This window comes from Uranotaenia lowii, chromosome 1, assembly GCF_029784155.1.
Source record: "Uranotaenia lowii strain MFRU-FL chromosome 1, ASM2978415v1, whole genome shotgun sequence".
NCBI classification, from domain to species: Eukaryota; Metazoa; Arthropoda; class Insecta; order Diptera; family Culicidae; genus Uranotaenia; species Uranotaenia lowii.
Window position 1 is genome coordinate 167,257,270 of NC_073691.1, and position 13,694 is coordinate 167,270,963.

Consider the following 13,694-nt stretch of genomic DNA (forward strand, 5'->3'; position numbering starts at 1 on the left):
AACACCGCCGAGGACCACGGACCGTGCCAAGGATTCGAGCTCTACTGGGAGACACGTGGTGCGGGAACCTGGTAGAATGCCAGCGGATGCCGACTTTGACCAACAGATTTAATGCCAGCGGATGCTAGCAAGGACCACCGAATAGATTGCCAGCAGGGTTTACCGGCAACGAAGATAGCTTACCCCGACACCGCCTACGGACCACGGATTGTGCCGAGGATTCGTGCTCTACTAGGAGACACGTGGTGCAGGAATCTTGTGATCGTCTAACGAATGCCGACTTGGACCACGGGAAATATTGCCAGCGGGATTTGTTACCAACGAGGGTTTCATAATTTGACCCGAACACCGCCTACGGACCACGGATTGTGCCAAGGGCTCGTGCTCTACAGGGAGACACGTGGTGCAGGAATCTCGGAATTTGTAAGCGAATATTTTTGATAACCACCGGATTGATATTCAACGGGATTTGCCGACAAGGAACGTATTGTCCGGCCCGACACCGCCGAAGGACCACGGATCGTGCCAAGGATTCGTGTCTCTACTGGGAGACACGTGGTGCAGGAGATGGGTAGGTTGTCGGTTAATGTCAATGGAAACCACCGGACGATTTCCCTTCTTTCCGTACACCGCCAGAGGACCACGGATTGTGCCTCTGTTTCGTGTTCCTACAAGGGGACCCGTGATGTGGGAGCCTGGGAAGTTGCCAACGGATCTGTGCTGGAACCACCGGATGGAATCGGATAACTTTTTCGATGTTGTTTTAATTTTCCGTTTTAAATTTGTCGACCGTGCTTAAAGGCCGCTTGCTCCCAACCACGGTGTACAATATAATAAGGTGATATCTTCCCGATGGTATCGTCATTACTATCCATCTAGTGATCCTCGGAGTATGCAGCATTATCTTATGGGCGCAAAACTTTTTGCCTGGCACGCTATAGGCAGATAGTAATGACGTCACTTGTTTACATTCAAACGAGTTGTTTACTCGTGTAAGTAGCCTACCTTATATATTTGTACCGTGGCTCCCAACTAACTCGTCGTTTCGCATCTCATTGACTCCGACACCTCATCGCTGCTCTCCCATCGATTTTCTCTCATGTTCTTTTCTTCCTCCTCTCCCATTCCGGAACTTGAAAAACGCACAAATGCTTTTGGTGACGTTTGACGCGTCGCTGCTCACAGGGCTGGGAGGTTGGAATTTTGGGAATACGTGGGACATAGCTCAATTTTCGGGTGTCATTATCGGGCCACAGAAGCCAGCCCGCATCATGTAACCGTTCTGGGTGGGTGTGTCCTAAGGCATCGCGCTCTTGAGACACCCCAGACCGATTATCTTCCGTGATGACAGCGGAACATTGGGCCCTATAAAAATTTCTCCTATTGGACATAACAGCTTTTTTTTTCACAATTTTATGAGCAACAGAGCCTGAAAATTCGCAAAAATTATACATTATTAATAATTATTAATCTACACTTACTCTACAAAATACACCTGGTAAGGGTTCTAAATTAAACAAGAATTTTTAAGTTGTTACCTTTCTACGGTAACAAGCTATTTACGAATTTCGGGTAGATTGTTTCAGGGACAATGGAAGCTTCAACAAGGCGTTTTTTTTTTTTTTTCCGGGATTTTCATCCCTTAGGATGATTCATCCCTGTACAACAAGGCGTTGTTCTACCATGCATGATCTTGCACTAGAAGGTGTTAGTCCACAAGCGATGGGCAGTAAACAAATCTGCTTTGCCGATGACATTTATACAACCAGATTCGTCTGCTTGGTGAACTACACTGTATCAAAAAATTGTCCGTACAGCACGTATTTACCTTGACATCCAAACAATCAAAAAGTGCACTTTTTCGGTCAATAAAAATACTACAATAACATCATTCTCTGCAAAAACTAGTCCTTTTTGTAGATCAGTATTAAAAATGTTTATGAATTAAACCTTAAAAATAATCCAATTCATTTTGTATAGAAAGTCCCAAAAACGACGTCAAAAAATTGTCCGTACACCTGAGGCCTTTGTCAAATATTAGTCAAGTAAACAGTTATATGTCAGTCTGTCAAACTCAGAAACGTGAGTTGAATCTCAGGAAAGACAATTTCCAGTGGTCTGAGCGATAAATACGGTACAATGAACTTTATCTAGGATAAATAAGAAGATTTTCGTGTTTCCGGATGTCAACGGGTATTTTTTTGTGAAAAGCAGACATTTTCCTGTTAATAAAATCCACAAAAATTAACAAGAAAATGTCTGCTCCTCACAAAAAAATACCCGTTGACATCCGGAAACTAATTGCAGACCTGAAGAATGACGGTAAAAGCTTGCCCGAAATTGCAGGTATAGTAAAACGGCCACGATCGTCGGTTCAGTATGTCCTTCAGAACTTTAAGAAGACTAACTCCCTGGAGACTACTCCAGGAAGAGGCCGCAAACTGAAGCTTACGGATCGTCACCATCGCATCATTGTCAGAGAAATCGTCAGAATCCGAAAATCAGTGCCTCGAAACTAGCTGGAAGCCTGAAGAATTTTGAAAACATACAGGTTAATCCTCAAACGGTACGGAACATACTTCAAGAGAAAAAATACCGAGGTCGTGTTGCTCTTAAGAAGCCGTTTATATCTGCTAAAAATAGGAAAAAGCGGCTGGAATACGCTCATAAGTATGTCCTGGAACCGGAAGAGTTCTGGCAGAACGTCATATTCACTGACGAAAGCAAATTTAATATGTTTGGGTCTGACGGACATGTAAGAGTATGGCGTAATCCAAATACTGAATTGGATCCGAAAAATTTGCGACCGACAGTTAAACACGGTGGTGGCCATGTAATAGTGTGGGGTGCTTTCATGCTTCATTCACGGAGAAAAATAAATAGATTTATCAGTCATATTACGCATCTACAGGAATATAAATATGATTGTTTGGTTCTGACCCGAAAATACGATCAAACCAATCATCAGCTTATACGATTAGTCTCCCGGGAGTTAGTCTTCTCAAAGTTCTGAAGGACATACTGAACCGACGATCATGGCCATTTTACTATTCTATGCGTAATTCGAAGACGAGTAAATTAATAAATTTCGGACAAGCTTTTACCGTCATTCTTCAGGTCAACAATCAGTCTCCGGATTTCTACGGGTATTTTTCTTGTGAGGAGCAGATATTTTCCTGTTAATTTAATCCACAAATTATTGAAATCTACTGATTAATGCTAAATAAAGTTCATTTTACCGTTTTTATCGCTCAGACCACTGGAAATTATCTTTGCTGAGATTCAACTCACGTTTCTGCGTATGACAGACTGACACATAACTGTTTACTTGACTAATATTTGACAAAGGCCTCAGTGTACGGACAATTTTTTGACGTCGTTTTTGGGACTTTCTATACAAAATGAATTGGATTATTTTTAAGGTTTAATTCATAAACATTTTTAATACTGATCTACAAAAAGGACTAGTTTCTGCAGCGAATGATGTAATTGTAGTATTTTTATTGACTGAAAAAGTGCACTTTTTGATTGTTTGGATGTCAAAGTACGTGCTGTACGGACAATTTTTTGATACAGTGTAGTTCTACCCCGAGCTGAAACGTGAATCAGGAAGGATAGGATTGAGAATAAATTAAGGATGCCAGCGTCGCTTTGCGTAAGCATGTTTTTCTATTTGTTGTTCACTTATGTACGTATCATATGCTTCTTTTATTAAACTAGCCTAGAAAAATGTACATACATAATTAAACAAGCACCCGAAAAATTGCATCCGTGGGAGACCAAAAGTACATAACAAAAATATGCTTATACGCTTATGATCTTAGTTCTTTCCGTTGCCAGCGACAATATTTACTGCTTCTCTCATAGGGTAATTTTTTTCCGAAAGAGTCACCTGATTTTAAGGAATCTGGTTGCACTGCTTATCACAGAGAGAACAACCAGGTTTTTTTCCTCACATTAGTCCTCATCATACCGACTTAAATGCCGTTTTCGTTTTCTCCACAAGCGCGGGCAAAACTTTTTCTGAATAAACAAACAGAATCGTTACCCGGGACGATGCAAATATGTGGTTGCTATACTTACACTTATGTTTACCCCCAACACTGAAAAATTTTACGGGGTGCAACCTCCTGCTTGAGGTTCAAATCTCGGGCAAAACTAGTGGACTTCTGAATTAATAAACGAACACAATAACAGCAGCTAGGGCAAAACTCGTGGGTAACTAGGTTGCCAATAAACGAAAACACTATAAGTAACCATTTTTACGATCGTTTACCTATTTGGTAGAAATGGCGATTCACAATAACATTGATTACTATTTTAGCTATCATTTCTAATGTGATTTTATGTTTGCTGGGTTCACTTTTTCGTTTGGTTTTGAAAGTAAATCTGGCTTTTACTAAGATTTTCGACCAATCGCGTCGGACTGGACCTTTTCTTAATTTTTACAACTACTAGGCACTTCAACGAACCTATACAAGACGCCTATTATACCTGCTGTTTTCTATGGACACGAAACGTGGATATTGCTCAAGGTGGACCTGCATACAACTGGAGTATTCGAGCGACGAGTACTGAAAACCGCTTAATCGCGCAACATTACGGTGGACTTATTATTGTATTATTCAAAAGATTCCTAAGGCTGAACAGATGAGATACGCTGGGCGAATGTATAACTATTATAGCGTTTTCGTTCTCTCCTCTGGCACAAACAAACAAAATCGTCACCCGGAACCCGGATGCAAATATATGGTTGCTATACTTACCCTTATGCTCATTCCCAACACTGACAACTTCTACGAGTTGCAACCGCCTGCTTGGGGTTCAAACCTTGGGCGAAATTGGCGGACTTCTGAATTAATCAACGAACACAATGACAGCAGTTAGGGCTCGTGGATAACTAGGTTTTCACTGCTAAGACCAAGCCCACCCAATGGTTGCTAAACCACGAATCGAGCACATTCAGCAACATATCTATCAACCGATCATCGCACCAGCAGTCGCTAACTTGATTCGAGAAATAGCATTCGAGCAGTAGGTTGTTACAGGATGCGTTTATGTAGCAACCCGGTAGCAACGCAGCTGGTCGTCGCAATCAGAAAATAAACAAACACAAATACCAACCTGGATGACAACAATGGGTGCGAAAATCAGTAAGTAGATAAAACGCAACCAATCAAAACATCTGAAATACCGACCGAAATAGCAACGCCCGGTGGGCTTGGTCTAATAAACTAAAACGCTATAAGTCGAATAAATTGTCCAGGCCAATGTGACCTTACAAGCATACTAAGAAAAGATCCATGATTAACTTTCTTATCAGATAATGACAGCTAAAGGAATTAAAGACAGTCAACAAAAAACGTCAAAATACCACAAACGGTTACTATAATAGCTTGAGGTTACGTTACAACGGTCTTAACTTTCGGTGTTTACCTACAGTTTCAATTAAAAAAACTAATTGCTAATTGAGAAATCTCCAACGGTATTAAATCAAAACAAAAACCTTTGAAGCTCGTTTCCAGTTGATTAGATACCGTGTAAAACCATTACCCATTTCCTGCGGCAGCTGACCGGCAACGGCTCCCCAAAGCCGGGATCTGAATAACAAAAAGAAAACACCAACCGCTTGGTCTTATTTATTTCCCCATTAGAAGGTACTGAACAACACGCTCACGGGCCCCCATCAATTGTGAGGGTCCAAACTTTTGTTTTTGCTTTTGCTCTATCCATCGCTAGTCTTCCGGGCGGATGGAAAAGCGGGAGAATCTTCTTGCCGCTGCCAGAAAGAATGAGTTTGAGCCGGGCTAACGGAACCGATTGGTACCGAGCGGATTCCAACTGTGTCTCCAAGTTTGTTTCGTTTTTCTCATCACATCACATCACATCATGGTATGCATGCCGGGCGGTGTGACCTTAATGTTGTATGAAGGGGTTCAATCCGAACGGGAAGAAACCGTTCCACGCTTGGAGGCGGTCGTTTTGGACTTGGCCAGTATCATTATGATGACGCATACCTACCTGCGGGACGGACGGGAAGTATCAGTACACTAGGTCGGAATTTCTTTTGTCGAAAGTAAGTCAAAAGAAATACAGATGAATGACAACGTTTCACGACAGTTCAGGAATCTGTTTAATGTCTTACTAAAAATAAAAAACAATAAGTAAACGCGATTTTGATTATGTTTTTGCAAAAAAAAACTGAAACTGCTGAAAAACACACCTTGGGTAAGTTGTCAAAATAAGTAGTCAGAACGCACCACACCGAAAGGATGGTCAGAATTGGAACAATTATTTAAATGAATATAATAATTGAAAAACTTTTTGGACTTCAACCAGGACGAAATTTGTTATAATTATGCACTTTTATCGTAAATTAGGAGTCATCACATCAAAAGGATGTCATTCCGATTTGATATGGGGGTTCCTCAAAAGTTACCTGCATTCAAAATTTTAGCGTGAAACACTTGGTCTCGTACACATTCTGTCCCAAATTTGATGTTGATTGTTTCAAGGGAAAATTTGTGTAACATAAGCGAAATATAATTAAAATTGTCTAGCCATCATAAGGGATACGAGCACAAACGAGTAAGAAAACGCAAAGCTACAGTTTCACTAAATTGGACAAACTGATTTATCATAAAACCTAAAGTATAAACCATGAAAAACTACGAGTAGGGGAACTGGGGGTAAAATGCCCAGTGTGTCGAAAACCGGAAGTCGCTGAGACGACAAAGAGAGTTGCCGGTAGTTTCAAGCGAAACCCTAACCTCTCTCACCGAGATGCCGCAAATAAGCTGGGTGTATCGTCTACATCCGTGCATCGATCCAAAAAACGAGCCGGAGCTTTCCTGAAGAAACACGATTGTTCCGTACTGTTTTGGCCGGATTTGGCATCTTGCCATTACGGTAAAAAGGCCATGGAGTGGTACGCCGCCAACAACGTGCAGGTGGTTCCCAAGGGCAAGAACCCTCCCAACACACCAAAGCTCCGCCCAATTGAGAAATACTGGGCTATTTTCAAGCGGAACCTAAAGAAGACCAAACAAAAAACTGCTAAGGACGAGCAACAGTTCAAGGCAAACTGGTTTTCTGCGGCGAAGAAGGTGGACAAGGTGGCTGTACAAAATCTGATGGCAGGGGTTAAGCGTAAGGCCCGGCAATTCGGATTTGGAAAAGCGGAAGTCTAACTGAATATTTTTGCTGAATTTTATACTAATTAAACTTGGAAAAGAAATTTAATTTGATTTTTTAAATAAACGATTTCACAGATTTACACGCGTTTTCCCTTGACCAAATTTTGACCGTATCACCCTTTAGCATCAAATATGCGATAAATCCTTGCAAAAAACCAAAAATACTTGTCAAGTCATATTCCTTGCAATTTGTGCCTTGACTTTCGTAAGGAATTACGGCATCTATCGACAAAAAAAAAACCTGACATCTGTTACAATGAAGAACATTGGTCTTGAAAATCATCACAAAACAAAAAAATTCCTTATTCAATTATTTTTTCTGTTATTTTGAACGAGTTTTAATAAACATGTCTAGGAAGGGCAAAACGCGTCATGTCCGTTTATCTTTAAGCATGTTCCATATTTGTTTAAATTGATATGCAGTTTCATCACAACAATTTTAAAGATTGGAAAACATAACTTCAATATAAACGAATATATTCAAAATTCCTAAATTTAATATAGATTTAATTAACTATTCACAAGAATTTCAGTATATCTGGCAGCACTGCGCGTAGCAATACATCTGTGAAGTAGAATAGAAGTCTAGAGTTTGTTTTGATTAGGTCGTAAGAGCCACTAGACATGTTTTGAGAAAATCGATGTTTAAGTTCCGAATAACATTTTCATTCTCATTTTATTATTTCTGAACAAATTTGTCTGTATATTAGAAAGTAAACGTAAAACCAGACGCAGAGCATGCTGGTGTACTTGAAACTAATGTAAATTAAACTATTATTGATAAAGATGTACTTACGACTTAATGCATTTCTCATTTGGCGTTAACGTCTTTTTGGTCAATCGATCCATCTTGGATTACAAAAACTGATTTGATTGGCCAAATCTCCAGTAATTTTTTCGTAGTTGATTAGTGAAATGCTTGAATTAAAAATCTTCTCCAATAAATCCACGTATATCTTCTTCCAATGAAATCTTGCATTACTGTGTGGTGGAACTGGCCTTTGGGAATCCACCAGAACAATAACAGTCATTACCTGTGCGCCACTGGCAGATCGAGAAGTGTCTAAAGCGGGCCACAGACAACATCCAACGCTTTTAATTGTTTTGGTTTCTTCTGTAACGAAAAAAATTAAACTGGCTTTTCACACGTAGAAGAATAAAGTATTCTACTCACCCGACAACAATTTGCAGTGTTTCACCATGCTAAAATGGATAATATCACTGCTGTAGACAGGTTTGATTTTCTTTTCACGTTAACTTCATCACTTCCCGAAGTAATTTTCGTGACGATGCACAACGTCGTATAACCAACTTGCCGAACTATTTTTTGCGACGTTTTGCATCACGGCAAATGCCCGGCAACGCAAAATGACGCAAAAACCAAAGTACACTCAAAAATGAGAAAGTCATCATACGTCCTAAATTCAAATCATCTTGGTAAAGTTATTTATTGATCAAATGTAACAGAGATTTTATCAATCACAGAATCCATGTTTATCAGTCGTTTGAAGCCAATAACTCAGTTTTGTTTATATTGGTTCTTACGACCTAATCAAAACAAACTCTAGAAGAGTTTTTACCTGGCAAACAGTTTCGGAGGCACTGGGATCAATACACTCTTATTAAACGTTAAACGGCGCGATTGGGTAACTCATATGCGCATTATGCCCCTACTGAATCTGAAATCCAATTTTAAACCTACTCTTTAAACTTCATTAAATTTGTGGCCTTTTTGACCTTCCAGTTATTCTAACTATCAGATTTAGACAAAAAATAAACCAAACTTCCAAACACAATCGAAAATTAAAGTTAATCTTTTCAAATGTATTCTAAAACAAGGCTTTCTTCTTAACGTGGGCATTATGCCCCCTCTTCCCCTACTACAAATATTCGAATAATCCTTCTGTTTCTATGAACTGAAGTCATTCAACATTCAGTTTTGAAAATCTGTAAAATCTGGCCACTATAAGCAGAATTCAGGGTAAAATTTATGTCAGAGCAATATCTATACAATGGGTCAAAAGCAGGCTTGTAAGTGGTCACCATCGTTTGATTTTTTTCGGAGACATCCACAACACATCGTTCGTGACAATCATGGAGAGCGCAATCGTTTGATCGGAGTGCAAAAAAATGTCAAATGAAATTTTGATCTTTGTTGTGGTTAGTCGTTTGACTTTCATCCCTCTTGCGTAAATGGGTCGATTCACGATGACGTATTCTCCCTTTTGTGGTAACAGTTCGCACGTCCTGTTTACAAAATTTTACGAACGAGAAATGGGGTGCGGCGAAATTTTTCGTGCAGCTGCACAGTCAAGAAATTTAACTCAAAACTCAGTTTAAAGATAGCAAAAAACCAAGTTCCATTTTGTGAATTAAATTTAGCGCATTTTTTGATTTCTCATGTTTATCTCTTTGGAAATTAACAGAAGTTGAAAATGCGTAAAAATTTCGAAAAGGAGGTTTGTTTATTAAAATGTTTCAACATGTTTTCAAACCCCTTCTTCAACAAATTTGTTCTGGACCAACCCACTTTGCATTGAATATTCTTGGAAAGCGCGTCTACTTGAAATAAAAAAATCTATCAAATGTCCAAATGTGGAAACTTCTAAAGAATTCGAATGTGCCGAATCGATTGTCCGGAAATGTTTTGTGTTATTTTGACCGGAAGCTGTAAAACAAATGCAAATACTTATACGACAACACTATTCAGGGACAGAAGAATCTAATAACGGAAAATTCTCCGGAAAACATTCCGAAAGAAAGGCTCAACTATTATAAATTTTTACGATATGATATTTTCGAGGAAAAGTTCAAGGTCGTGATCGCTTTGGAGTAGATCAAACTGAGTTCTCATTACAGAAAGGTTGTCTACTACGAGGAATCCGAGTCTACGTGCCCCTACCTCTCCGAAAACGGGTATTAGAAGTGCTACATGCTACTCACTTCGCAACAACACGTACCAAATCCTTAGCCAGGGGCTATTGTTGGTGGGTCGGGTTGGATCAAGCAATAGAAGAGATGATCCTCAACTGTGCTGATTGTCAAGCTGTACGCCCGGATCCCGCTAAGATGAGACTATATTGTTGGAAAACTCCTACTGAACCTTTCCAGAGAGTTCATGTTGACTTCGCGGGACCCTTTCTCGACACCTACTTCTATATACTCGTTGACGACTACAGTAAGTGGCCGGAGATCAAAGTCTGCAAATCGACCACAGCCGAAAGTACAGTGATCATGTGCCGTGAGATTTTCAGCACTTTTGGTATACCTTCGGTACTTGTTAGCGATCACGGAGTGCAGTTCACGTCGGATCTGTTCCAACAATTCCTCAGAATGAACGGTGTAGTCCATAAAATGGGTGCTCCTTACCACCCAGCTACCAATGGGCAAGCTGAGCGTTACGTTCAAACCTTCAAACAAAAGCTTAAAGCTCTGAAGTGCTCCAAGTCTCAACTCAACCTGGAATTATCCAATATTTTGCTTACCTATCGCAAAATGCTGCATCCGACTACAGGCCAATCGCCGTCAATGTTGATGTGCGGTAGGCAAATACGTTCCAGACTAGATCTTATGTTACCGAAAAATGAGATCATTGCGCCTACCAATTACGCTGTACGGCAGTTTGAAGATGGTGACCGTGTGAGAGTACGAGACTTCCTGTCCAAAGACAAATGGAAGTTTGGACGAATCATAGAAAAAGTTGGAAAGCTGCGTTATTCGTCTTTGGGAACGCCATATTGATCATGTGGTTGGTGTAGGCAACAATCTTCGTGAAGAATCGGTGAATCGTCCTAGACTGGAGAAAGGCACCGAATATCATCCAGTTACTGAAAGTGCGGTACCCAGAGTTGCAAGTCCGACAATGCAAGGTGCTGCTGCAAATTCCGAAACAGCAAAGGCTGCTGTTCCCTTGGTGGTAAATACCGGTGATCCGTTGGCGGCAAGTGCTGCTGTCTCTGAGGTACCAGACGGTGCTGCACTAGGTGGAATACGACCAGAGTACCTTTAACGACCAGTAACTTCAACGGTGTCACCAGCTAGTGATAGTACTACGCCTCCAAGGCGTGCGACAACCCTATTGAAAACCTTGACGGTCTGTCTTCTACAAACCGTGTTTAGTATGTACCTCTTGGGGATCGAAAAAAAACGATCATTGTAAAACCACGCTCCGAATAATAAAGTAAATAGTTAAATAGTTTACTGTTGTGTGAAATTTCTCTGCCGTCACAACAGTATTTTAATGGTCCTTTGTATAACATTATTTATATTGCAAATTCTGCTCAAACAAAGTTTCAAACTAAAATCTTTAATTTTAATCGGATTTAAAAGAGTAGAAAATAAATCGAATTTGAACAGCAAACTTAAACTGTAACTTATATTTCTAAATGTTTTAAAATTTATACCAATGCCTCAAATGATCATTCTTGTGGTAAAACGAACTAGATTGCTATTTTCTAATTTAAGTTATTATTAAAAGTTTTTTCTTTAAAATGAAATCTTCAAATCCCTCATTTATTTTTTTAAACTTCTTGAAAACTCAATTTAGAAATGGGATAGTTTCGAATGCGTGTATCTGAACAACCATTTGTTTGATCGAAATACTTTCCATGAAAGAAATAGGGGCATTCTTATGATTAATCATGAAAAAAATTGATAAAAAGTATTTTTTTTTGTAAGAAAAATACTTTATTGATGGTATCTTCCATCGGCCGGCGCACTTTTTGATGCACATGTTATTGATCAATTTTTCCCTCTAATACTTCGTCAAATCTGAATTTCGGGTGGTTGCATCCATATTCTTCAATTTCCGCTTATTTTTGGCCCAATACTTCTTTTTTGAAAGAAACTGAGGGCAATTTGGTGGATTCAGCTGATGCAAAATTAATAAAACTTGATTATTTTTGAGCCACTAATAAACGTTTTTACTAAAATTCTGCTGACAAAATCGGACACAAACAAAGCAAAACCAACATGAGATTGAACTTGAAGTAAAATCGGTTAGCTAAGATCGTAGGTTTTGGAATATACAAGAGTACTTTTTTTAAGCTTTTAAAAATAGCGAAAAACAAAGTTTTTGTTTTGAAAATTGTTGTTTTTTGTCCACCGGAGCAGAGTCTTGGCAAATCATTTTATTTTTAACAGCATAACCAGCAAATAAATACTTTAGTTGTATAGAAAACAGATGCCCGCACACGTGTATATAGTTTATTTGATCAAATCAGTATTCTGCTTAATATGCGCATATAGCCCGCTTCTCCCAGAGTACTTTTTAGAGGCATAGAAATGCTGTCAAAATTTGGTATGTCCGATAACTAAAAAATTAGCTATCAGCAAAAGGAAGTGTCCCATTCCTAAATAAACCTAGATTAACAATGAACAAACCAATTTTCTGCGAATTCACTTGGAATGACTCAAAGCAGCATAAAAACCAATGTGCTCAGATGTCTAACGATTGTCAAATCACCCATCGGTTGTCGAACTCTGCAATAAAAAAAACAATTAGAACTACATATCTGCATTATTCACTTTTGATTGAAATCTGAATTATCTGGGAGAGCACTCACATGGCTAGAAATTTTTGAATAAGTGGGTTTCAAAAGCCTTCTGTATAAAAAGGCGTTTTACAAAATGTGCAAAAACGGTTCTGTGAACCTTCCCGACAAACGGAAAACAAACTTCATAGGGTTTTCTCTCGAATATGCCACAATACTTAGCAGTAGACAAACATGAGCCAAACAAATGGCTGTAACTTTTTGCCACCTACGTCGGAAAAGGTCAGCATTGTAAGCATTCGATTTTTTTCTTGTTTTACGCGAAACATCTTCCCGACACTCAGTATGGAAATCTTGGCTACTGAAACATGGAGAAAATGAAGGGCATTTCCCACGAGCGAGAAATTTAATGACGGGTTCAACATGGAAAGTCAACAACGGTGCCAGTTCACGATTATGCATGAAAATTCCTATTTAAAGACTCGCTTTTTTTGTGAAATTTTAATCAACCATAACTTTGAGGAATTTTTTTTTAAGTTTCATCAACAATTCTGAATGTTTGAAATCAAATTTGAAGAGTATAATGCCTTCAACACCTGGTTTGGTCTTTCAAATTAAATAGGTATAATGTTTCGACGAGTGTTTGTTTTAATTGCCTGTGTCACCCTCAATTGTCGCTTATTGAAGGCCTCTACTAATTGCTAATTTCAGCACCAGAGCAAAAAGATAGTCTCGATGGGTCAGATTGATGGAAACAAATCAATCGGAGCGGAACGGGTGCGAAATTGTTTAGCCTTTACCTTTGAGTTATTGGTACTAGTATCGCCTCTCTCCTGCAGCCGTCGTCGGGGAGGGACAAAGTGCATCAGCCAGTAGTGATAGGATTGTGTCATCGTGTTTGACTTTTTTTTTTTTTTTTTTTCTTTTTGATAGGAGTTTAACCCGTTAAGGTCATTCTTCCTCGCTGTGTTTGACTTTGACAAAAAAAAAAAAAAAAAAAAAATAC

General features: G+C 39.2%; 2 protein-coding genes across 2 annotated transcripts in view; both read left to right on the forward strand.

Moving 5' to 3' along the window:
* LOC129745527 (uncharacterized) overlaps positions 1–13,694 on the forward strand; it is a 111,499-nt gene that overhangs the window by 17,192 nt on the left and 80,613 nt on the right. The gene's annotated exons all lie outside the window — the stretch shown is intronic.
* On the forward strand, positions 10,266–10,937 carry LOC129738124 (uncharacterized protein K02A2.6-like). The gene has a single exon (XM_055729308.1). The coding sequence runs from the start codon at positions 10,266–10,268 to the stop codon at positions 10,935–10,937; it is 672 nt and encodes a 223-aa protein (XP_055585283.1).